Source organism: Marmota marmota, unplaced genomic scaffold, assembly GCF_001458135.2.
Source record: "Marmota marmota marmota unplaced genomic scaffold, marMar, whole genome shotgun sequence".
Taxonomy (NCBI): domain Eukaryota; kingdom Metazoa; phylum Chordata; class Mammalia; order Rodentia; family Sciuridae; genus Marmota; species Marmota marmota.
Window position 1 is genome coordinate 71,394,729 of NW_026000026.1, and position 25,602 is coordinate 71,420,330.

The following is a 25,602-nucleotide window of genomic DNA, read 5'->3' on the forward strand; positions in this document are numbered from 1 at the left end:
CCGGGGGGCTGGTATTGGGGAGGGGGCACAGGTCACGTGTTGGCGGGCGGGTGGGCGCGTACAGTAGGGCGCCCTGCTACTGTACTGGGGAGTCAGTGCCCTGTTACCGGGTCTCGTCTGTCTCGTCTCTCCCGCAGATCTCGCGAGAGTGGCTGACTGGCTGTGGGGGTTGCGGCGGCAGCAGGCGGAGCCGGGGAGGGAAAGCAGCGGCGGCTGAGGCGACTGAGGCGGCGGGCGGAGCGGCAGGCGGCGGCGGCGGCGCGGCGGCGGAGCGCAGCATCATGGCGGACCGAGACAGCGGCAGCGAGCAGGGTGGTGCGGCGCTGGGCTCGGGCGGCTCCCTGGGGCACCCGGGCTCGGGCTCGGGCTCCGGCGGGGGCGGTGGTGGCGGCGGGGGCGGCGGCGGCAGTGGCGGCGGCGGCGGCGGGGTCCCGGGGGGCTGCAGCACGAGACGCAGGAGCTGGCCTCCAANAAAACAGTAAGCAGCTGCTAAAAACAAACAAAAAAAAATACAAAAAGTAATAACATTATATGAACTGTGTTTCCTACTTGATTAAAAAATATAAAGAACTGAGTGTTTATTTCCCTAATTAACCAAGAACTTTTGTACACGTTTAAGCTATTATTATTAAAAGTGTTTGCAAAATGGTCAAGATTATAATATTGCTGAATTATATAAAAGTCCTTTTCCTGTTGAGCTAACATTTGACTTTAGCACAAAAAAGAGATATTTTAGAACACGTAAAATAATATTTTTAGTTTTTCTCATTTTGTTACCAAATTTCAAACCTTACATGGAGGTTATTATAGTATATTTGACACCCTATATACCTGTGATTAGAGATGTGTATATATATGAGGGCTAGGCATGCTGTGTCTGAGCTTTGTCTAAATGTTATGCAGAAGTTTGTAGAGTTAAAGGTACGTAGGTTTAATTCATGCAAGGTAAACAATAAGTGCTCTCTTTTATACAATATGCATTGCATCTGGACCTTAAACATAAAAATGGTCAGTGAAACTTCTGTGAACATGAAGAAATTATTAAAAAAGGCATTTAAATGAAATTTGCTAAGTTGTGATTTTTATGGTTGGAACCAAAGTTATTCAAATAGTAAAAGGAAAAAGAGAAAGAAAGAAAAAGGAAATCTCCCATATTTTTCTGCATCTGTTTGCTTTGACTGAGTAGGCGTTTTGTTATTGTGTATATGAGATGTACTTGTATTGTTCATAATATATTTTTTTTATTATATGTAGAAAGATTTTAAAAACTTAACTAACGTGCAGCAATTTCCAGTGAACCTGTACTTGGACTTCAGGTAGTGAGTCTATTTGTGGTCACTAGCACTGTCTCCTAAACTTGTAAGAGGTCTGAAGCTATCCTTTGATTTTTGCCAGTGCTATTAACTTATGTAGACCTGTTAAAAAGCAGAGCAACACAATTATAGTTATCCTACTGAGCCATGGATTTTGAGTTTCGTTTTAAAAGTGAAAGCCAAGTTGGTGTATGTAAAGGATTTCCATGTAGCTGTGGTGCTAGTTATTACTGGCTACATTATATGCTAAGTGTATTTGTGTTCCCCAAGTGTACAAGCCTTCTATCAGAGTATGTTCTATAACTCATATATTCAAAGTGTAGGGTGTGAAAATGCAAAGCTTAGGAGAGCACTTTACCAAGCTAGTGTCCTCCAAACTGAAATTGTTTGTAATGGTAGTCTTTCACAGGTTTTCATTTAAAGATGTTTGTGTGCTTTTAATTGACAACTAACTTCTTGCTGCTGTATAGTAAAATATTAATATATTTTTATCATTAAACTGCTGCATGACTATCATCTTTGAGTGAAGAGAAAATGTTATAAAAAAAGATGCCTTAAACAGTACATTTTGATTTTTGATTTGGAATTGTGTAGAAAGTATTTTGGTAAAAAACAAAACAAAAAAAAAAAAAGGATCTCAGATCTTGTCTGACAGAGAGTTCTGGGGATGGAATTGTTTCTTGGCAAATCCAGCCATATAGATCTAACTGCTGTATGTAGAAAACACCACCTGTAGGAGCGGGAAGGTATCAGTGCTTCTCACATTGTAAAGCATTTGGCCTAGGAAGGCGAAACAGTTGTCTTTTTGAAGGATTTTTTTTCTGCTGGTTCTTTGGGTTTTGATTTGATATTTTTAAGCTCCCTGGTTGAGTGTGTTGTCTTTGTTTTTGAGATCTACTGTATGTGTTGAATAACAAGCTATTTTCATTGTACTGTGCATTTTCCCATTAAATTGTTTGCTTTTAATATTCATACAATGTTAAATATGAGGTGACCGTACAGTAGTTAGGAGTTTCTTTACTTGCAAAAATCACTGGAAATGATTAAATTGCTTTTCCCCTTCCCCCAAGGTGCATTTTTCTTATTTCCATATAGTAAGGTTGAGCTTTTACAGTGCATAATGTGACATTTGGAATGCTTATCAACTGCATGTAAACATTAATAACCTGCACTTTTTTTGTCTTAAGGTTTGTTGAGCTGTTTTGTTCACTGTACTTTAACTGTGATATGGAAAAGATTGCATTCTCTGTGCTGTTACTAATTAGGAAAGAAAATTGCTTTGATTTTGTCTCTTGTTTACTATAGCTTCTTAAAAGTTAGGCCTTGTACTACAGGTTGTTGGAGTACTCTTAGATCAGTGTTTTATGGTAGCCAGCAATAAGTAGTGCAAGTCAACAAAAACACAGCAAACTTAGGCAAAGTGTCCTTTCTTTGAGATGCAAGTTCTTTCCTGAGGTTTTCTTTAGGGTCAGTTACCTAAAGCGAAGCCTTTCTTACCTATAGACGTCAGATTCTGTTTGGAATCCTACCGGATCAAGAAGCACATGTATTGTGCAGTTGTCTTTACACTCTTAACAGTTAAACACAATCTTACCAGGATTTTGAAACCATTGTCTGATTTATGGTCAGTGGATTTAAAAAGAAATCCACATACAGATCTTTTAAGACTTAAGAAGTGATCATAGAAAAAGACTTAAGTGACTGTAAAGATGCTCTTTTTTTTTTTTTTTTAAAAGCATCTCACTTTACCTCCCCAAACACCCTCCCAACCTTCTCTTCTCCCCTCTCCTGTTTCATCCTGCCCCTACCTTCCCCCTCCCAGGTGCTCAGTACTTTACCAAGGTTCTATTATTCAGTGTTTTATGTTGGAATTTCTTCTTGTTTTTACTTTACTGGTTGGTAAACCCTGTTTGTGCTGAAAAAAAGAATGGTATATTTGACCATATGTGTTATTCATAGAAGACAGTATGATCAAATGTGCCAAAAATAAGCAAACAAAGCTTAATTCCTGACAAGTATGCCTTATTTTTATTGATCTGCTTTGTCTTATAATTAAGGTCCAAAAGCTTGGTTAAACTGTTATTTGCCTAAGTAAAAAAAGAAAACTTGAAATGCATTGCAATATTGACGTTCTTTAAAATGAGAGACACTGTCAAGTAATTTAATCCAGAGATCAACCACCAGATTTGAAATGTGTGTGTGTGTGTGTGTGTGTGTGTGTGTGTGTGTGGTGTGTTTGGTGTTGTTGTTGTCATTTTAATCACCAAATCTTTTTTTTAAGCTACTTTTTATTTGTACCTCCTATTTATCATGCTGATGTTAGAAGCAGCAGTCATCCAGCCACAGAGGGAGCTAAAGTTAACTAACCAGAACTGTAGAAATCATTATACATTCCTTTGACAACAAAGGAAGTTCATAAGAAAAGCCATGTCGGCTTTTCCTCTACTAGATACAGATTGGATGTAGATGATTATTTGCCAAATGGAAAAAAAGACAATGCTAGTCAGGAAAGATAGACTGTTTTCCAGCTTCTCAAAAGCCATGGAAAGTAGAAACCAAAACCAACAGGGAAATTTAAAAAAAAAAAAAACTTTGAAAGTCTCACTTTCTGGTTGTCCCACGCAGGGGTTGAAATTTGATTCAAAATGGAAAGTATATCGATTTTTTTTTTTTTTTTTAGGGCTTCACATTTAGAGATGGATAACTCTTCCAGTTTGATTTTTCAGGTAATGGAGAAAGCTGCTAGCAATTTTAACCCCTGCCTAAAGAAGACAGACAATTTCATTTGGGAGCAAATACTTATTGCCTTGAAAAATAGCACTGTAATAGCCTATGGTAATTAGTCTTAGAATAACCTTTATCCCTTTCAGACTATGCAAATTATTAAATAAGTGTAAGTGAGAATTTAATTAAAGATAGTTGATTATATTGCAGTCAGATGGCATTCACGAACTTAACTGGAGCATATACAAATAAAGTCTATTAGTTTAAAGAGTTTTTTATGCTAACAGAAAAATATAATTTAGCTACCTATTCTAAAAATGGTGAATACTATTAATATTGTATAATAGGACTGGGAAGACTGCCTCCTTTTTTGAAGAGAGATTAAGGATTTTTATAATTGTTTTTCATCAAATTTTAATATTTTTGTCAAATTTTTAGGTATTTAATTTGTAAAACAGTTTGCTTTGTACTGGCATACAGAAAATAGGGTATTGATTTTAAACTTTTTGAAGTCAAGTGATCAAGTACATTTGTAATAAAAGTCAATGGATCTATATCAGTTGTACTCACTGTTTTCATTTCGTTTAATGTAGGGATGCTGTACTTTTTCTGCAGGAAAACTGAACTAAATTTGGGTGGAAGGGAGGGGAAAAGATAAATCCGTTGATGATAAGTATCTGGGAGGGTATGATGGCCCAAGCACTTTATATCATCTTTCAATCAGTTAAGATTTAGTATATTTAAAAAGATGCTATGTCAAGTTTTTTCTTCATGGTTTCTTGTGGAACTCAATGTTTGGAGAGGTTATTTCATTCATATTTATTTCTGTGCTTTAACATTTTGTGTTTTGGCACTGTTGAAACTTTCTAAACTAACACATTTTTCTTTTTATGACATTTTGGGTTATCTGCCAGTCATGATGACCCCCACCATGAGCATGATTATTTTTATCTCCCAAACATGGTTCACTCTCTTTTCTTCAATATTACCATTCATTTTTTCATGTTTTACACACACACACACACACAATGATTTTAGAATGGGGTTTTCTGAAATTATTGCTCTGATAACTTCCATAACTCTACATTTAAATTTTTTAAACATGAATATACTTGTAAGATTTCTTATAAAAAGTGAGGTACCAGCTCTAATGACCTTTCTTTTTCAAAGTTTTGGATATCTGAATGAGATCTTGCTTTCTATTTAAAAGGATGCTAAAACAAGAGCATCTTTAAGCAACTTAGATTTGAAATAATTGGTGATAACTATGGCATAATATTTACAGTTGATTATCCCTAATTTGAATGTCTTAATACTTTGGATATATATGTATATGTGTATGTACATGTACATATACATTTATACATATGTCTACTTTTTCATGAGAGTGGAGTAAATAAATTCACCAGTTTTTTTGTATAAAGTTAAATTTTATTAATTTTTAAATCATACCTTGTAATATTTGTTTTTCTTTATTACATGTTAACCAAATTTAGGCCATTTATAATGAAGTACACCATAAACTAAAGTGATCACATCTATTAAAATTACTGTTTTTGCCCAGCAGCATTAATTACTATAGAGTTTTCTTCGCAGAGTTTGCAATGTACTTTTAAGAAAAGCTGATTTGTGAAGTTATTTGATCCTAAAATAAAGCCTAAGGCCTAGGCCATTCAACTGGCTCTTTTCAACAGAAATTTCATGATTATGGGATAAGTAAAGATAAATCTATACCTGCATTAACCTGAGTCAGGTAGAGTTTCAAGGTACAAGAACAATCAGATGAATTGTGAAAAATATGATTGGTTTTAAGTCAACAGGTTGTCATCTTTTATCTGCCAAACTGACTACCAAATTTTGATGTTAATTGGTCTGGGCAATTTATGTCTATAGAAAAATTGAATATGGCAAAAGTCACTTGTTAAAAACATTTCTCTTAAGAGTTTCATAGCTACTCATTCATTTAATTATCCATATTACATTTGGTATTTATTGTTTCTTTCCTTCCTTTTTTCTTCCCTTATCCTTTCTTCCTTCTTCCTGATGTCCTTTGCTTTTGTGGAAAATTGTCTTGTTGATAGATAGAAAGATGTTGATGATCCTCTTTGTAAAATAAGAACCAGAAATATTTTGCTCATTTTGGAATCAAGATTTTGTGTTTTCACAAATACTTTGTTTGATTGTTAATAATTTGCTTACCAATTATTGTGTAGCATTTCATGGGGAAAATTTAAGCTAAAGAGTTTAATTTTCTTGATTTCGGATCCAAGAGGTCTCCAAGTATAAGGACCAAGCCCTTGTATTCTAGAATTGTGAAAAACATGGAACTACTCTTGTTAGCATGTATGTTGGTCTAAGATGTACTAATACAGAAGGCTTCTAGGAGAATTTAGAAAAAGATATCCTTGTTGTTAGGTGGCAATTAAAGTTATGGGACAGATGATGTCTATTTATGTTGACTAGCTCAAACAGTGATGACCATCAGGTAATGATTTTTTAGGATCATACTGAAATTGAGTCAAACTCCCATTCAGCTGGAGTGGATTGGCAATTTCCAGCAGTTAAAATTGTTGGTGGCTCTTGAGCTACCTCCTTACCCTATATATCTGATATCTTGTCTCTCCTATCCTCTTTTTTCTTTGTTCCTCTCTCTTTTTCTATTTTATTCTTGCCATAGGCCTGCCAGTAGCATTCAAGCTTACCCACTTGAGAAAGAAGTAAAGAAATCGCTGACTCCTGTCTTAGAACATAGTTAACTGGTGATCCAGAAAGATTTCTATATTTTGAGGTAATTGGACATTTTTTTTTCTGACTGCTGTTCTCCCTATAGTTGGCAATTTGAAGAGCATCTAAATTAATGTTTGTTAAGAAATTTGCAAATTGAAGAAAGTAAGAAGTATGTGTATTTTAGGTAAGCTACTGGGAACTGAGGCTTACTGATTTGGAAATTTGAGAGCAGGAAGGGGAAAGCTGTTTAATGTGTTTATGAATGGGGGTGTGGGAGGTACCTAAGGGAATGGTTTGGAAGTAAAGTGGGAGGAATTTTTATTGGAGGTAGGAAACTAAGGTGAAGTCTGAATGAGAGTTGTTTGCTAAGAACAATGAAGTTGATCTTCACTGCAAAAGTTTCAAAAACCAGAGACAATGGGTTCCTCATTCGCTAAAAGAAAACTGTTGGTCTATAGCTAGCTATGATGCTGATGATATATTTTGCAAATCTGTTTTCATCTGTAGGATGCTTGCTTTTCTGAGACAAATTTAAGTAGCACAGCTGTGGAGTGGCATCTTTTCTGGTCAAGGCAAGTTGGTGCTAGTGATTTATTTTGAGAAAAAGATGATAAAGTTTTAAACTTTTCACAGTTATCATTTGAATATATCGGTAATCCTTATCATTACAGATAAGTACATCATTATTTTCTTGGGCACTTGTCACAATGTGTGGTTTATCTTTACTTTTCAAAATGGTCCTTAGGTCAAATTATTTGATTTGCAGTCTACAAAGATCCATATCCTAAGATTCTTTCTTTTAAAGAAACTTTAGCCTCTGGTTCACATAAATTTCTTAGAAGACAATAAACCAGGTAATAGTACTAAATTATAATTTTGGGTATTTTTTCTATTTCTTTTACATTTGCAGTCCTGGCAACCATTTAACATTGTGGACCTTATGAGGTCTTCATTAATACTACATTTCTGAAATTAGACAGCATACCTCCTATATTTATGTTACTATTTGTTTTCCCACTTTCTCTCTTACATTAAAATTATAGAATTCCCAAAAGTTCAGTGGTGGCAGATGTTAATTATATAATTTAGTACATTTTTGAGGTTCTTACCTTCTTTGTAGAGTGAGCTGACAGTGTTTTCTGTTCCTATAATCCCAGGGGTATTTTAAATTATTTAAAATAAAGAATTGCTGTATTTGTTTTTAAAGTTATGTAATTTTAGATATATTTGGATTAACTGTTGGCAAATTTACTATTTTAAATTTATTTCCAATGATTTTAACAAATTACTTTCAAGTTTTGTTTTAATCAGATCTCTATACATTAGTAATGAAAATCTCTTTAAATAGCCCAAAAAGGAGGTTCTGATTTTGTACTTGGAGGTAATTTCTTTTTTATAAATGTCAAGTTCATTAATAATAGAAGAATTATTTTTACATAGCTTATTTTGTAGAGTTGGCAGTTAATATAATCTTCACATTTTATTGTGTCAGATTTTAAATTATAATACAGTTACCTACTATAACTTGTTTAAGTTAGTGCAGAGCCTTCTTAAATAGCCCCTCCCATAGGAGTCATTTAAAAAGAAGTGAATTCCCAAACCTGTGTCAAGAACCAGTGATTTAAATGATTCTGAGACAAGTCTTTGGAAGGCTTCCTTGAGTCTAATCAGTGGAGATAAATGATAGCCCATTTCCATGCTGCATACAGTTGTTAGGGTTTATAAAGTTGTCAGTATGTTAAAGTGAAAAAGCAGGAAAGTCTATGTAAAGTTGCCTATAAAATTTCTAGTTTTAATTATTTGCACTATTTATCTTTGCACTTGATTTTTTGAGAGTTAAGACTAGTCACTTTCACTTTTGTTTCTAGTCTTTTCTAGTTTCTTGCAGAATTATGTTTTCAGTATCCCACCCAAAGCAAAACTTATATGCAATTAAATATGCTTTATAAGGCCAAGAAAACATTCCTTATTGTTAGCTATGTAATACAAAAATTTGTTTTGGTAAAATTTTTAATATGGGCCTTTGTTTTGCCAATAAAATTCTTGTTAATGTGAGCTTTATGAAACTGTTAAACTAAACAAAATGAAAGCTTGGGGGGGGGGGAGAGAGAGAGAGAGAGAGAGTGTGTGTGTGTGTGTGTGTGTGTGTGTATCTATCTTTGAGATCCAACTTCCACCCTGAGATAGTCTGATTTTAGAGTGTTGTTCTGTTTTCACTTAGTCAGTGAGTCTTACTGGTTACATGCTTATAAAGGTGAAGTGGGTTGCAAGTGGCAGTTCCCTCTTTTCATGTAGTTTTCCATAATGTTCATATAGTTTTCTCATGGTTTATATAATAGAACTAGTATTGAAATAATTATATTAAATGTCTCTTTCTCTTTAGAATTCAGGATTGGTTTACTTTTTGAGGGGAAAGGGCAGCAAGGGATAAGAGACTATTTTAACCAGAGCCGGTCTTATAACCTCAAAGATGTGCTCTAGAAAGAACAAAAAGTGTACCTGTGAGCATAATTTTTGTCTCAATGAGATTGTGCAACTCCATATTCAGAACTGCAAAAAAAGAAAAAAAATTAATAGGTTTGTCAGTAGAAAGATGTGTTTTGGCTAAATTTGTTTTTTGTAAGTTACTGAATTATTTTATATTTCTTTTCCCATAGCTTTTTACATACCTTATACTTAAAACCAACAAGTGGAGAGGCCCTCTTTTCAAATCTGGTTTATTTTTGGAATGCCTGAATGTGTTTCTGGAGAGGGGGGTGGTGTTTTAATTCTTGACATGCTCTTCTCAGCATGTTTTGCTAGTCGTTCTGAATCTTTATGTTTGCAAATTCTGTTGAAAATTTGGTCATGTATTTAAAATGAGAATGTCCTCTCTGACATAGTGTGAATGTTTCGGACCGGATTCTATTTTGGAACATGTGGCTTTGTTTTCCATTTGAGTAGAAAGTTTTGAACTTCATCGTCCAGATTTTAGGTTTATTTAGTGGAATTATGCCAGGTGGTGGACCAGTTTTGGGAAATGAAGGTTAACAATGTGGATTTGACTCTAGATAATCATGTACTCAAAACTGCAAGTTAAAGGCTCACATCATTAGAGTTGCCTGTTTTATGTTGTCAGATCTTTAAATGTGGATGATGTTCAGCATTGTATCTATGAATTTCCTTTAGGAAAAGAGAAAAATTTAGCTTCTAAACCTTTTCTTAGAGGCTAAATTTACTACTTATGGAAATGAAAAAAATTAGAAAATGGTTTTGGGTTTTTGTTTTTTTTATGGAGTTTAACCAGCTTAATTAATTCTTTTTTCATAGTTTGAAGCTCTTATTTCCCAAAGGTGAATAAAGGGAAAGATCAGCATTTTCCTTTCCAGTCCCCTCTTTTTTAGGCAGTTTTTTGTTTTCTACCCCCATTTCCCAATCTTGATATAAAACGCATTACGGGTATCTCTCTAAGTCCTTGTAACCCTTTTTGGGGGGTCACAGTACCTTTAATAATTTGATGAAAGTGATGGACCCTCTCCTCAGAAAAAAAAATGCACATACACAGATAATTTTGCATACAACCTCAGGGGCATCACACATCTTCTGAAACCCAAGTTAAGGATCTCTGCTCTAAGTAAACTCTGTAGAGAAGATTATAATTTGATAAAATTAGGAACTAACTATTGGCTTAAAATATTTCAGATGGAATTAATTATTATTAGATGGTGGCCCCTACTAGCAAAATGTGACATTGCAACCAGCTTTGTTAAATTTTATAACATCCAGACAGAAGGAAAAAAGAAGCAAAGTTCTGAGAGCTATTCATAAGCAGTCAGGGCATCTCTAGACATGGGAGCCATTCTTGGTTCAAGACAGGGGTCAGGGTGCCTGACAATTTCTAGCAGGGTAGAGTTTGATAAACCACAATGCTCAGGATGCCAAGGGGTTAGCCATTATCTTAACCCCTTCTTCACCAAAAGAATTTAGTTTTGTCTGTTGGGAAACAAGATGTCACTAGGGAAAAAAAGATTTGCCTTACAACTTTGCTGGAACACATCAATTTGGTGATGTATGGGACACTAGTATTATTTTTGAGAAGGTGCATAAAACCAAAGTAAATTATTCTCTATGTAGAACATTATTTACTAGTAACATTTGTTTGGGTGTATTAGCTTTGACAATTTTTACCAGTAAATACTGATTTATTTAAAACTGGGAATCCAGTTTATAAATAGGATAGTTGATATATCCATTCTTTCCCCCATGTAAAGAATAGTTTAAAGATTTATGCATACTTTTTACTTTTCTCTCTTGATGCCATGAGGGGGGATCTTTGAGTCAACAACTGACAAAATGTCTTCAAATTTTAAAAATTGAGAAGCAGCACTTTAAGTCTAACTCTACACCATTTTAGTGCATGTATTAGTTTTAATAATGATTTTTGGTGCATGCCTTTGGGCTTATTCAAAAGTGTACAATAGGAAAGTATATTTCCTTTCTTAGAAAGGAGATGTTTTTCTACTTTGCAACATGTGATTACAAGAATCTTCCTCTGTGGGAAGATTAACCATGTATTGAACTACTGAAAAGTATATATTTTTAGATATACAGAAGGAATCTACATGGAGCTGCATTCAGACCTATATAGAAGTCATAGCATTCTGTATAGGACCAAAAAAGGAAGTAACATTAAACACTTAAACAGACTTTGTTGGGTAGAAATACCTTTTGATCTTGCATTGACTTCCAAAAACAAAATGCCACAGAAGTTTGCTGAAACTTTTGTTGTTTGAATTTTCTCTGTCAGTGTATTTAGCCCAAATACAACAGCTTTGGGTTAGCACATATATAAGAATCAAAAAAACAAAACTAAATATATCAGCCTGGTTTGCCAATCCAGCTTGACTGAAATAAGTAAACTAATCACTTGCAACATGAAAAACTGTCCAACTCCTCTAAGGTTTTGACCAAATAACCTTGGCTAATGTGGGAAGGCTCCCACTTTATTTCTGACCTGACAGTGAAGATTCATGCTTGACATGATTTCAAACCTGACAGTGTCTGTTTAAGGAGCCATGGTACAGTTTGCTAATTCAATCCCAGATACCTGTTGATTACCTGTGAGATCTAGAATCCAAAGTAGCCAGCAGCCGTATCCCTGAGTGCTCTGTGCCCATCAGATATCTTAAAGTAAGCAGGGTTGGGACAGGTCACAGCTTGGGTGATTGGACCTCAGGTGCCATAGACAGCCCCAGATTCAAGAATCATATCTGCTTTCTTGGGAGTGGTCACTGAACTTATGTCCCACACTGTGTTACTTATTGTAGATGCTCTCTCTTAGAGAAGGCCCAGAGCACACATCCTAATTGCTGGTGGCACTCAGAGAGGGGGTGCTAACTCTGATGCCCTAGCCAAATTCCAGTTTAGGGATGTGGGTCTTCTTCTTGTCATTCTAATTGGAAATGTGCATCACTTCCCATTTTCCTGTTGATCACAGTGCAAACTACACTAATCTGTTTTTTTGCCCCGTCCCAAGTCTCTAAGATACTGATGTGTACTATATGGGCCAAGTTCATGCCTTATCCTAATGGACAAGAATTGAGGAATGAGTAAAGCTTGGGACTTTTATGATGCTGTGGGGATGAAATCAGCCCCCTTTTGGCATAAATTAGGGAATGTGCACTGGCTGGAGGTTTCCAGCCATGAGGTATAAGCTGAATCCAATTTTCCCTCTTTTCTTATAGCATGATGAGAAAATCTGTTGGGTTTTCAGCAGTCAGGGAAGGCCGGAGTTCTGCAGCTTTAATCTGGGTAACTGAGGCTGGTTTGAGCAAGACTTTGGTTAATTAACTGGGTTCTCAGATGCCACAGACTCCGTGAGAAGTCACCATTATTTTCAATGGTTGTGATAGAATTTCCCCCTAGTAGCCATTATTTTAAGATTATATTGCAGAGTTGCTTTATTTTGAGCTTTTCGTGTATACACAATCCCAAACTGGAAGAAATTTAAAAAAAAAAAAAGGAATCCTGCTGTGAAAGGTATATATTACTCTAGATTTTTCTTACTGTAAATATTGTAAGATTGTAATACTGTTGATATTTTATTAACCAACAAATGTTAATCTATGTGAATTCAGACTTATTTTAAATGTGCTTCTTATTTACTGTGTGTGGTCCCTGTTGCTGACAGTATTAAGTTATATTCTGATGTAAGATTAACTTTATTAAAGAATGTAAACATAATGTTTCCTTATGGGAAAACAAATAAAGTATAAAGAAGACAATTCTTTTCATTGAAATATACTGTGTATTTACACTTGCTAGACCCAGCACCACTTATAAATTTAGTACACTGTTCAGAATTTTAGTTAACACAGCTGACATGGTTGTGCTCTGTTGGAAAGCCTAAGAGTAGGTATTGTTGGAATATATGCAGTTTGTATTTGTCTGCTGTGAATCATAATGTTGAAATTTCTAATCAAGTTTGTAAGCTTTTATAGTAAAACATTTTAATGACAATTTAAAAATTTATCTTCTCTAAAGATTGGTCAAAACAAGATCCTTTCAGAAATAGAATTGTTCTTTAATATCTTTCCAAAATGACTTTGGTTAAATGGACCAGATGTGTATTAGTTAAAATTTAGAACTAAGTTGTTGATATTCTTTGAGTTTACAAGTTAATCCTTATTGGAGATGTGCCAATATACAGTAGAATATCATTAATTTGCACTGTTTGGGGACCCCATTTAAGAATGCTGAATTTTGCCAACTAAAAAGTAAGCAAATGCAATTTAAAAAGTAAATTTGAGCATTCTGTATTAAATATGTGCAGTTATTATCACATGAAGAAGCGCAGTGTGTCGGGCTGTAATATAACCATATTTGCTGTCATGTTCTCCCATCTCAGTGCTGGGAACTCACCATGTGGAAACCAAGCAAACGTGTTGTGCATCAGCCGGCTTGAGTTTGTTCAATATCAAAGCTGAAACTAGCGAGGTCTGCTGTACTGCTTATTGAAGTATTGTGATTCTTTTAGGCATTGATTCTTACAAAATATATACTGTAACAGTATACTTTGTACAGATTTAAATTTTATTTGAAAAAATGAAATAAAGTAGGCAAAAAATAAAGATGTTTATTTTTCATGTGACTATATAAACAGATCAGTCTTTTGTTTCAGTGCTTTTGGGGGCAAGGGGTCTGGTGGCTCTGATTATTTTGTGTTTGTTTTGTTTGATAGATGGAACCATCTATCAAAGGACTCAGTAGCTGGTGTGCTACTTGCCTGTTACTTATGATCATGAATGGACTGCAAACATTAAATTGCTCTCTCACACTGTAAAAGTCTATTACTTTAAAACAAATTTATTTATTTTAAAGATTTTATGTGACTTATTCCCTGTCAGGCATCTTGGGTCAGTTTTTTTTCTGATGGTGTGACAGTTGACCATCTATCACATTAAAGACAAGGCAAAACCTTTCGTATGGTTCAGGTTCCTTTCTGATGGAAGGATTTTGTTTTCTGTCATTTTAAATTTGAGATGGGTTTGGGGTAGTGGAAAGATTGTGAAAGAGCCCATATCAGAAGATAATACTCTACAGAAAATGTAAGTTGTGCTTTAATATAAGCCCCCTTTGGTCTGAGGATGTAGTACCATGGTGGATCCCTTGCCTAGCATATAGAAGGCCCTGGATTTGATCCCCATCACCACAAAAAGAAGAAAAAAGAGAGAGAGAAAGGGAAATAAAAGATTTCTTTCACTGCTTTTCTAATGAATAGAATGACAGTAAATTAAGTTAGCCATAAAAACATGGCACAGGAATTGTCCTTCAGAATAGTTTCATTGGGACCTTCTCCTAGAAGAGTAGATTATCTGACCAAAGAAAACCACCCAGTTTTGACCTCTAACTCAAAAACTAGCAAAGGCCTTGGGTATGTTTTTTCCTCAACTTGCAGAAGTGGAGTTTGAAGTTTTATTGTGGCTTTATCCATTTGGTTTATCATTCTTGATGTTTTCACTTCCCTTCCAGCTGTATATTAGAAAGACTTGGAACAAATAGATCTCCAAGGTTCCTGGCAAAAATCACATTATGAAAGTTTTTCAGGGCTGAGATTGTGGCTCAGTGGTAAAGCGCTCGCCTAGCTCATGCGGGGCCCAGGGTTTGATCCTCAGCACCACATATAATAAATAAAGGTATTATGTCCAACTACAACTAATTAACTAAATAAATAGTTTTTAAAAAAAGAAAGCCTTTCAACATTATTTAAAATATATATATATATATATGTTATATGTAATGATATATATATATATATATATATATATATATATATATATATATATATATATATGACAATGAATGGTTATATTCTAAAAACTGATGCATGGCCATAGAATATCTCAAGTTTATAGTATTACAATTCCAGGCTTCCCTGGGTGAATCCCAAGACAGTTTATCATTGTAAATTACTGCTTTGTTGTTTTCTTGCTATAATGACCCTCCTTTATAGAGAACAACAGGATTGAAGTGGCTTTCATACCTGACAACCACTGACTTAAAAAAAAAATAACAAACTTTATCAAAACATAAAGCTAAAGGTGCCACTGTTATGGAGAGGTGAGTGGGATACCTAAGAAACTTAGTTTCCTTAAGTTATGCAGTACCTCTGATTTTAGGGGATAAGCAGCAGTACTTCCTGAAGAAGAGACCAGATTCTCCTCTCCTCAAAGTGAGATCAGATGGATCTCTGGGTCTCTGTCCAAGAAGAGGGCTCTGAAGAACAGGAGCTTGTGGTGAAAACTCTAGCCACCATTTCCTCCCAGTGAAAAAGTCCCCTTCCTAATTGTCCTGTGGCCTTATTCTTTCAAAGACTCACAAGTGGGACCATGATAAATATGCCCAGTTGTTCATTTGGATAACAAGAAGCCTGGAAGCAAGGTCCTGCAACAGGACGGCAAGAGGAACAAGTCAGGCTTAGGATAGGTCTGAACAAGGCAAGGCTGGTAGGGCCATGGGTTTCCTCAAGCAAGGGACCCAGCATAACATGCTCAAGAACTTTTTGTCACTTTTCTTTAGCTCTTTGTTTTCTAAGGTGATATAATTGGCAATCTTTTCCTGCCCTCACCTCCAAGGGATGTAAGCTTTTATTTAACCATGTGATATGTAATTTATTTTGGCTATTTTTGCATGGTTTTTTAGAAATCTCTTTGTTCTTAGTTGTAGTAACAATTGCTTTCTAAGCAGAGAAGACTTTTTGGCTTAGGGTACTGGATTTTAGAAGAGTTTCTGCTCATTGAGAATTAGAGGAAAGAGATCTCTCTCTTTTCAGGGTCAGCTGCCAGCTTTCCTCAGAATCATACCTCCACTGTTGTCATTTTAGCACTTTCCTCCATATTTCTGGAACTTAAGTAGGAGGAGCCACATTTTTTCCTGACAATGGAGATTCCACGTTAATTTTGCATATCTCTAGAGTGTTTCCAATATGTCAATCCAGTATTGCTACCAACATTGATTTTCATTCACTTCAGTTCAAATCAGGCTATTTGGCACTTAGATTGACAGTGAGAAAATTAAATTAAATGTTACAATTGTTTAAAAGAGTAGGATATCCCCACCTTACAGCCAACAGGTTGTCCAGTTGATTCCATCATCGTAAGCATCCTCTCCCATCCTGCTGACTCATCTCAACCTCTGTCAGTCTCTTGTGGAGACTAGCAGCACCTCCACCCTACCTCCACCTTCTGTCTCTGGTAATGGCACTAAGGGTGGGTCTATATTATCAGCATCCTAAATTTTACTAAGCCCCACTACCTTTTTATTTTCAAATGTGTGCTTAAAATACTCAAGGCACCAAGCTAAGCATTTTAACTAGGTTGTTTCATTCATTCTTACTTCAGTCCTGTGAGGCATTATTATTACCTCCATTTGACAAATGATGATGCTATAGTATAATCATTCAGAAAGATTAACATGCTCAGGGTTCCACAGTCTGAATCCAAAGTCCAGTCAGGCCCAGTGTTATACATGTGTAATCCCAGGGACCCAGGAATCTGAGGCAAGTTCCATGCCAGCCTCAGCAACTTAGCAACACCCTGTTCCAATAAATAAAAAAGACTCGGGCTGGGATTGTGGTTCAGTGGTAGAGCGATTGCCTAGCATGTGTGAGGCACTGGGTTTGAATCTCTGCACCACATATAAATAAATAAAATAAAGATCCATCAACAGCTTAAAAAAAAAAAAAGACCTAAGGATTAGCTCAGTGGTAGAGTGCTCTCCTGGGCTCAATCCCCAATACTGCACCAAAAAAAAAAAAAAGGTGTTTCCCCTCCCCCCCAAAAAATTCTGGTAGGCTGATTTCAAAGCACATCCATGGTCTCAGTAACCCTACTATATCGCCTTCCTCTGAAGTTCGGCCTCCACATCCTCTAATATGTAGTGTCTCCCAACTTTGACATTGTCTCATCTTATGGTATATTTAGCTGGATGGCAAAGCCAGTGTTCTCTGTACAAAGGAGGGTTTCTTTGCATAGCTCAAAAGCCACACTTCCTGTTTTAGAGGTTGATTCATGAATGAATCCACATTTTCATTTCTCCCTCCCTTTTATGGGGAAATGACTTAGAGCAGGTCTGAAGGGAACTGGCAAGTGGCCCTTCCAGGGCTCTCTACTGCTCTTGCTTGAAGTAAGCATAGCCTTGAGTACTATCCTTGCCTCTTCCTACCCTTTCCATAACAACCTGAATAAAAGTTTCTGTGAATGAGGCTTTTGAACTCTGTCTTAAGTTTTTGGTTTCCTTCTGTCTCCCAGATTCTAACTCCAGAAAATACCCTTTCTTCCTTAGAGCAGACCTTCTATGTGAGTGAGGCAGTCTCCAGGAGAGGATGTGGGTCTTTACAGATTCCCCAAACCTTTCTGTTTACCAACAATTGGTCCAGGAATTGGGTCAGCCAGAGTCATGCACTTTCCAACTCAGAGTTCTGCTTGGGCTTTTAAGTTTCTGGAGGCATTTTCCTGCACCATCTAAAATGCTGTTTCCCAGATGTTTCCTGGCCTCCAAGGAAAGGTCTAGAGTCTGTCACTCTCTAGGGGCGTCTTCCAAAAATAAAATCTCATAATTCCTTGGGACATATTGTGGTTTAAAGGATTTGTGGCATCTTTTTTTTTAATATTTATTTTTTAGCTTTAGGTGGACACAATATCTTTATTTTTATGTGGTGCTGAGGATCGAACCCAGTGCCTCGCGCATACCAGGCAAGCGCGCAATCACTTGAGCCATATCCCCAGCCCCGGACTGTGGCATCTTTTAGAACTCTTGTCTGAAAAGCAAAGATCATAACTTGAACTCAAACCCCTCATGATTTTTTTGTAACCTCTAAAACAGTGGTTCTCAAAGTGTGAACACTGGACCAAGAGCTAGTGATTAGCAGCCCCTTGGAAATTGCTGGAAATACAAATTCTGGGATCCTATTCCAGACCTAACAAACCAGAACCTCTGGGGCTGGTTTCCTTCAGTCACCAGGGGGCCTTCAATCACCAGGGGGCAAGACACTTATATCTAAAAAAGAGGCCTATCGCTCCCTGATGAAACAAGCCCTCCAGGTTATTCTCACACTTAAGTGTGAGAACTACTGCTCTTTTTTAAAGTAAAGGTTCTTTGTCTCTTTTGAGACTTAGGTTTGAGAATCAAATGAAAGCTTGGTGCTCTCTCAGCTGTTTTTCAGAACCTGCTAAGGTCCAAGTTAAGAATTACTGCTCTGGAACTTAGAGTTTGTCCATCCCTCTCTGGCTACCACTACAAGAAGGGATAATTTGGTACTCTGTCCTATCATTGGTCTACTGTCGGATGTCACCAAGGGCATGGATCCCTACACCAGATAGCACAGGGATAAGGGCTTGCTACTCCCTGTATGTAGCCCATAGACATTAAACAAAACCCAAATGTTCAGGCATGGGCTACAGGCCAGCGGTCTGAGACCACATAAAAAGTGACTCCTTCTGGAACTGGGAGCTGTATGTCATAGCAGAACGGGTAGAAACTGCTGAGCTATTTGTGACAGTCCTGGCTTGTGCAAATTAACTAGCCAGCACTTTTTCAGTGGTAAGTCCTGGTAGAGGAATTCCCAAGACAAGGTGTAGGCTTTGATTCCCTAGCTAAAAGTATCTTACGTGGCACCTTCAAAAACTGTTTCCACCTGAGTAGCCAGTGTTTGTCTGGGGCGTCAATGATTAGCTTTTCCTCCATGGTTCTTCTTGGGCCATGACAGAGCAATATCAATGGGAAAAGTCTTCTCTAAAAGCAGGGCCTCATAAGAAGGAGAATGATTGAAAAAAAGAGTGCCTAAAGCTGCAGAGCTTGGGCAGCCCTATGAATATGTCCCTCTGGCTGGTAGAACTGCTTCCTCATTCTGAGAGGTGGTCCAGGGAGAATGGCCTATTTCTGTACTCTTGACTTCACACATCTGAACCGGAAGCTTAATTCCCTCACAAAACCCATTTCTCCCCCCATCTTAGTTCTCCCATTGCACTAAAGAGCACCACCATCCACAAATTGCACAACCAAAAGCAAAGAGCTCATTCCAGACTCTAGTTTCCATCAACACTTATATCTAAAATATAACCTAAAAAAAAAAGCCAACCTCAGCAACTAAGTGAGGACTTAAGCAACTTAGTAAGATCCTGTCTCAAAATATAGTGTGTGTATGTATGTGTGTGTGTATGTATGTATATATAATATATATATAAAATTTTAAAATAAAATATAACCTGCACCTGGTCACATCCCCTCACATACACTACTGTGTGGTTCTCAAACTTCAACCTGTATCAGAATCACCTGAAGGGCTTATTAAAATACCTATTGCTTGCTGCATGAGCTGGGAGTGTATCTCAGCAATAGAACATTAAATAGCACATCTGAGGCCCTGGGCTCAATAACTCCCACCACTGCAAAGAATCGACTGTTGGGTCCATCCTGAGTTTCTGATGCAGCAGTTTTGAGGTGGAGTCTGAGAATTTGCATTTCTAACAAGGTGATGCTGTTGATCCAAGACCCACCCGTCTAGCCGTCATATCCAGAATGTCCATTCATCCGACTTTGTCTGAAACCATCCTGGGTATGCCTGATGGCCCTGCTTAAGTATTTGTAGCAGTCCTGTTCACTTATACCTGTCCTTGTTTGGATGACAAATTATACAGTCACCCATTTTCTTACCTAAAGCCTCCTCACTGGTCTCTCTACTGCCATTCTTCACACAGTAGCCAGAGTGATCTTTTTAAAAATCCTAATTGTGTGGTGTGATTCTTCTGCTTGTCATCCATTAAGAATAAAGTCTAACTCTGCTATGGTTGCAAGGCTGCTATGATTTGGCCCAGCCTAACTTTCCAGTCTTCTCTCCTTTCTCTTATCTCCTTGTTAATTTTTCTCAAGCCATGCTGATTGCCTTTCCGCTGCTTAAATGTATGGAGCCTGTTGTCACCTAAGGGCCATTGGCTTTGCTCTTTCCTCTTCTTGGAATGCACTTCCTCCAGATCCTCCTGTGGCTGGACCATTTTCATGATCAAGCTTCAGCTCTTCAAAGAGGCTTTTCTGGACAGCCCAAACTGAAGGGGCCCCTTCCAGTCACTCTCACTGCTCTGTCCAGTTTTCTTCATACAGCTCACCATGGTCCAAATTGTCTGGCTCATGTTTTTTTTTTCTTTCTATTGATGGTCTGATGTTGAGGGTAGAATTCACTGTGGCATCCCCAGTGCCCAGTCAAGTCTGGCACACAGGAGGTACTCAGTATACATCTGATGACTCAAGAACTTGACTCCAGTGAGTCCAGACCACTTCTGAGAGTCACCTGTCTCTGGGACTTGCTTCTTCATCCACTTTGAATGAGGATCTGTTGTGTTTTATCTCATCTCTGGCCTACACGTAGCATAGAAGAGAGACCCTGAACAAGAGGTGATTTTCTCTGCCTGCTCCCAACCTCTTTAGTTTTCTCCATGTCCCTCTTCTATATAAACCTCAATATCTTTTCTCCCTAGCTATTTCATCTACAAAAAAAATGCTCTGGGGCAAGGACAAGTAACCATGGACTCATCAGATAGCTTAATGCCCACCCAAACGTCAATACCCGCCCCAAATTACCACTAGTTGGGGCTCTGCCATTCAGCATGCACTTGGGGGCCCTTTAGGTCACTGGGCATATGATAGGCAGCATTTTCCTTGGCCTTTTGCTTGGTGAGCTGGGGACACTCACTCTCCTGAATCCACTGGTCAAGGAAAGGGAAGAGACTAGCTATTTGAGGGCAATATATCCCATTTTCAAATATTAAGGATAGGAAACGCATAGGGAAGCTGGACCTCCACAGAGCACTAGCACTCTTGGTGATACTTCACCAAATTCTAGTGTCTTTGCTCTCTGTTCTTCATCTCCTATCTTCCCCCCTTCCCAATGCTAGGAATCAAACCCAGAGCCTCATGCATACTAAGCAAGCACCTTACCACTGAACTATACCCCCGACTCCCTTAGCTCCATTGTCAAATCTTTAAAATGGGAACCACCAACAACTTTCTAGAGATGAAGTAGAAAAAAGAGTCTTCTTCATCCTAAACTTGAGGAAGAAATGAGGCTCTTGGGCTCAACTGAGTTTAAAATAAAATTAGGACTCAAAATGGGGTAGGGAGGAAGAGCATGTGAAGAGGATTGTCTCTAGATAGGGAAGAGAGGTGGGGGGGAAGGGAGGGAGAAGGGAAATTGCATGGAAGATGGAAGGAGACCCCCTTCGTTATACAGAATACATGTATGACGATGTGAGGGGAAAAAAAAAGAAGTGGGTCATATTAGATTGGGTAGAGAGAAGTGATGGGAGGGGAGGGGAAAGGAAGGGGGGAATGGAAGGACAGCAGAATAAAATAGTCGTTATTATTGCTGTGTGTATATAGATGACTGCATGACCAATGTGATTCTGCAACCTGTACACTCAGAAAAATGAGAAATTATATCCCATCTGATTCAAGCGTATGTACTGTCATGTGTAACTAATTAAAATAAATAAAATTAGGCTTCTTGATAAATTTAGGGCTATGGTGTATGAATTAAAAAAGCAAAGTCATCTAGCAATAGGAGATAGAACTTGAGGATTTCCAAGCAGCTCTCCAAAAAATGAGTCTGACTCAGTGGGCAGGGGATAAAATAGGTGGGTACCGACTGGAAGACCATTTCATCACTCTGGAGGACTTCCAAGACTTTTGTCTGAGTCCTGCCTGGTATTTTGGGAAGGAGCATCAGGAGTAAGTTAAAAATATTAGGTTTGAAATCAGGTCTTGGTGCAAATCCAGGCTCTACCACTCACTAGCTCCTATGACCTTATGCTACTCAACTGAATGTCTGCTAGTCTCAATTTCCTGATCTTTAAATGAGATAATAAGAGTGCCTACCTTATTTGATTGTTGGAAAGATCAAGTGAAATAACTTGTCAAGAGTTTATAGCACAGTGCTTGGCACAAATAATGTTTAATAAATGCTACTATTATCATCATTATCCTTCTCCTCATTATTATTGATAAAAAGGGAGTCCCATGTGGAAGGCGGATAATAGATAAGGATATAGCCTCCAGTAGCCTCCACTTGCCAGTAGATAATGAAAAGACCAGGTGTCTCTCCAGGATGATCAGCTAAATCTTCATCCATCTGGAAGAAAGGAGACCCATTCTGAGTATTTCACAGTGCACCTTTGGATCTATCCTCATTTTTCTCCTTCCTGCCCAAGGAAGACCCAGTCTATGGCTCTGACTTCACAGACCTGGTTGTATAAGGATCAGATTTATTTTTGGCTTGTCACTTTGTATCTGTGTTCCAGGTCTGTTTCAGAGGTGCCTGAGGTTTTCAGGTAGTGGGGAGAGGAGTGTGAAAAACAAAATGTGGTCTTGGTCTAGGGGCTTTACTTTCTTCTGGCTACAAGCAATAAATCTGCCATCTGCCAAAGACATGGGACAACTAGAGGTCAATGCTACATATTAATTCACCTGTTGGACATCTAAGAGCAGTTAATCAGCCCCAGGAAATAGTTCCAGATTAAGAAAAGGAGTGATCTGTGTTGACAGGAACTCTGAAGCAAGGACTTCCAGGGCATGTAAAGCTCCTGAAATTTTACACATGATCAGACCTATATGTGCAATTAACATTTTTCTGAGAACAGGATCCATAGTTTTCATCAAAACTCTCAAGGGAAGCCACATCCCACAGAAGTTCAAAATCACTGGTTGTACTCCAAGAACAGAGATAGAACTCTCCTCCTGGGGGTCTCTGTGAGTCCTCATCCTTCAGCCTGGCTGATTGGCAAGACTATTAGTAAAAAGGGCCTGGAAGCAGGGTTGCTTGGGCATCAAGGAAGGAGAGCTACTCTCCTCATTGGCTGGCTGAAGTCTCCTGTATCCATGTGGAAAGTTAGGGGTTGTAAGCTATCTGTCTCCTATTTTTCTGAAAAATAGAAGTTAAAAATTAGAAGGCACTCTAAACTGCCATATTTTTTGCCAGATGAGTGGACTACTCTGGTATCACCTCAGAGGTGAGAGGCAGGTTTGCTAGGTGTGTGGTGATGGTGGGAGGCGGGGTGCAGAGCTCTCTTCATGCTGCCCTCACTTGAATACATAGTGCATAGTCGGTACTCAGCCACTGTTGTATTTTGATATTAAGGAGTTGTTTGCTTCTGTAGACATTGAATCTAAGCTCCTTGGTCCATTTTGTAAAATTTCCCAAAGGCCAGTGGCTTCTGGAGCCTTGGCTGCATCCCCAACTGCACTTATTTACTCCTTACTCTTCACCCTCAAAATCCTGAAACATCTCGGAAAGACAAATTAGGGCCTGTGGGATTCTCTGATGCTTCTTGGAATATAATTCCATCATTAAGGCTGAGCTCCAATTCTGGCCAGTCCTGGTGCTGTCCCCTGCTTTTTCAGTGCACTTTGTCTTTGTTGCTCCTCTTGTTCGTGTTAGAAAATGGCATCTACCTTCCTTGCTAAGAATTTTTTGCTTCTTCTCAAACCCCAGGTCCATGGACTCAACCCAGCTTACCAATTAGCATAAAATACCACAAAATTTCCTAAGACTTGCATATGGCTGTCATCCTACCTGAATCAGGCAGACATCCTCTGAGCTCAGAGTCAGCTCACAAGTGGGAATATGGGCTGACAGTAGCTGAGCAGGGTGGTTCCCTGGCTTTCCCAAGAACAGATCCTGATCCTCTTAGGGTGACTTGGCTGATATAATTCTTCACAGAATTTGCTTTGGGGACCTATGTCAGAGTGTTCTCTAGACATGAAACAGTAAAGTCTCCAAGATATAGGCCTCTGACTCGGAGCTGTCACACCATACAAGGCACCTTATCCACCTAAGAATATGGGCACATCCATCATCACTACCACTGTGGGGTCAGCAGGGGTTGTCTCCCAGAAGAGAACAGAATAGAGGGGTCTCATGGAGATGATTAAAGCCCACACAGGGTGACAGAATCCTCTTTATGCAGGAGAAATGAGGTCTTGGGAGGAGCTCCTGTGCCACATCTACTCTATGAAAGATGCATCCAAGGACTGGAGATGCTGTCCACTGAAGCAGTCCCTCCTCCTGATTCCTGCCTGAGGCCAGCAAAATTCCTTTTATTCCTTCCGTCTTGGTTTACCTCCTCCTCTCCTACATCCTGCTCCATTTAACCCATTTATCTTCAGCTGGCTCTTGATAACTATGACTTGAGTTAGCTCTTGATCGCAGAGCTCTAGAGATGATGGACAATGAAGTACAACTACCTTCTGGTATTTATTTACCTACTCCTGAACCCTGACTTACACAGGGAATTGTGAGGAAGCAGACAGGCCTCCAAGGCCATCTTATCTCACAATCTGAGCCCTAGCAGAATGAGCCACCCCTCACTCCAGACTGACTGGTTTTTTTTTTTTTTTTTTTTAACCTTTATTAATGGTATCTTGGGTTGTAAGAAGTTTTTTATTTTGATGTCATCAAAATGTGTTATTCCTCTTCTTTATGGCTTGTTATTTTAATGGCTTTTAAAGAAGGCTTCCCTATCTATAAATAATAATCATATTTCTATTTTCTTGTGTTTCTTTTATGGTTGTATTTGTGTTGGTTCTTTAACCCATCTTGAATTTATTTCATAATAAATGGTGTGGATTAGGAATCTAATTTTTTTCCCCAGACAGTTGCATGCTGCCTGGCATTATTTATTCTGCAGACCATCCTCTTCCCCAGTGTCTTGAAACACTACCCTTCTCATATTCAAAATTCTCATAAAGGCAGGCTCTGTGGCACACACCTGTAATTCCAGCAGCTCAGGAGATTAAGGCAGGAGGATCTGGAGTTCAAAGACAACCTCAGCTATTTAGTGAGACCTTAAGCAACTCAGCAAGTCTCTGTCTCTAAAAATATAAAAAAGGGGCTGGGATGTGGCTCAGTGTTTAAGTATCCCTGAGTTCAATCCCTGGTACCAAAAAAGAAAAACAAACAAACACTAAAACCAAACACCTCCCATATATTCAGTACTGTTTCTTGATTCTGGGTTTTTGTTTTTTTTTTTTAACTTTTTTTTATATTCTTGAACCCATATCACACCATTTTCATTGTTGTAGCTTTTGGATGCTATTTCATACAAAGCATTTTTCTTCATTGTTTCCACCCCCCCCCCAAATCATTTTTCTGTCCTTTCATATTTTTTCATTCCAGATCCACTTTCTAATCAGCTTATCAAATTTCATTTAGCATGTCTTTTTGGAATTTTGGTTGGGATTTTATTGATTATATTGATATTGAGACTTCTCATCTAGAAACAGAATGTCTCAGCTGTATTCTTAAAGGCACCCC

The 25,602-nt window shown here is 38.0% G+C and overlaps 1 protein-coding gene across 1 annotated transcript; it reads left to right on the forward strand.

Annotated features, from left to right (window-relative positions):
- Positions 1-463: 463 nt before the first annotated feature.
- On the forward strand, positions 464-13,873 carry LOC107141614 (IgA inducing protein). The gene has a single exon (XM_048811642.1). It carries the CDS (start codon positions 13,568-13,570, stop codon positions 13,727-13,729), a length of 162 nt encoding a protein of 53 aa, XP_048667599.1. The 5' UTR covers positions 464-13,567; the 3' UTR covers positions 13,730-13,873.
- Positions 13,874-25,602: the final 11,729 nt, after the last annotated feature.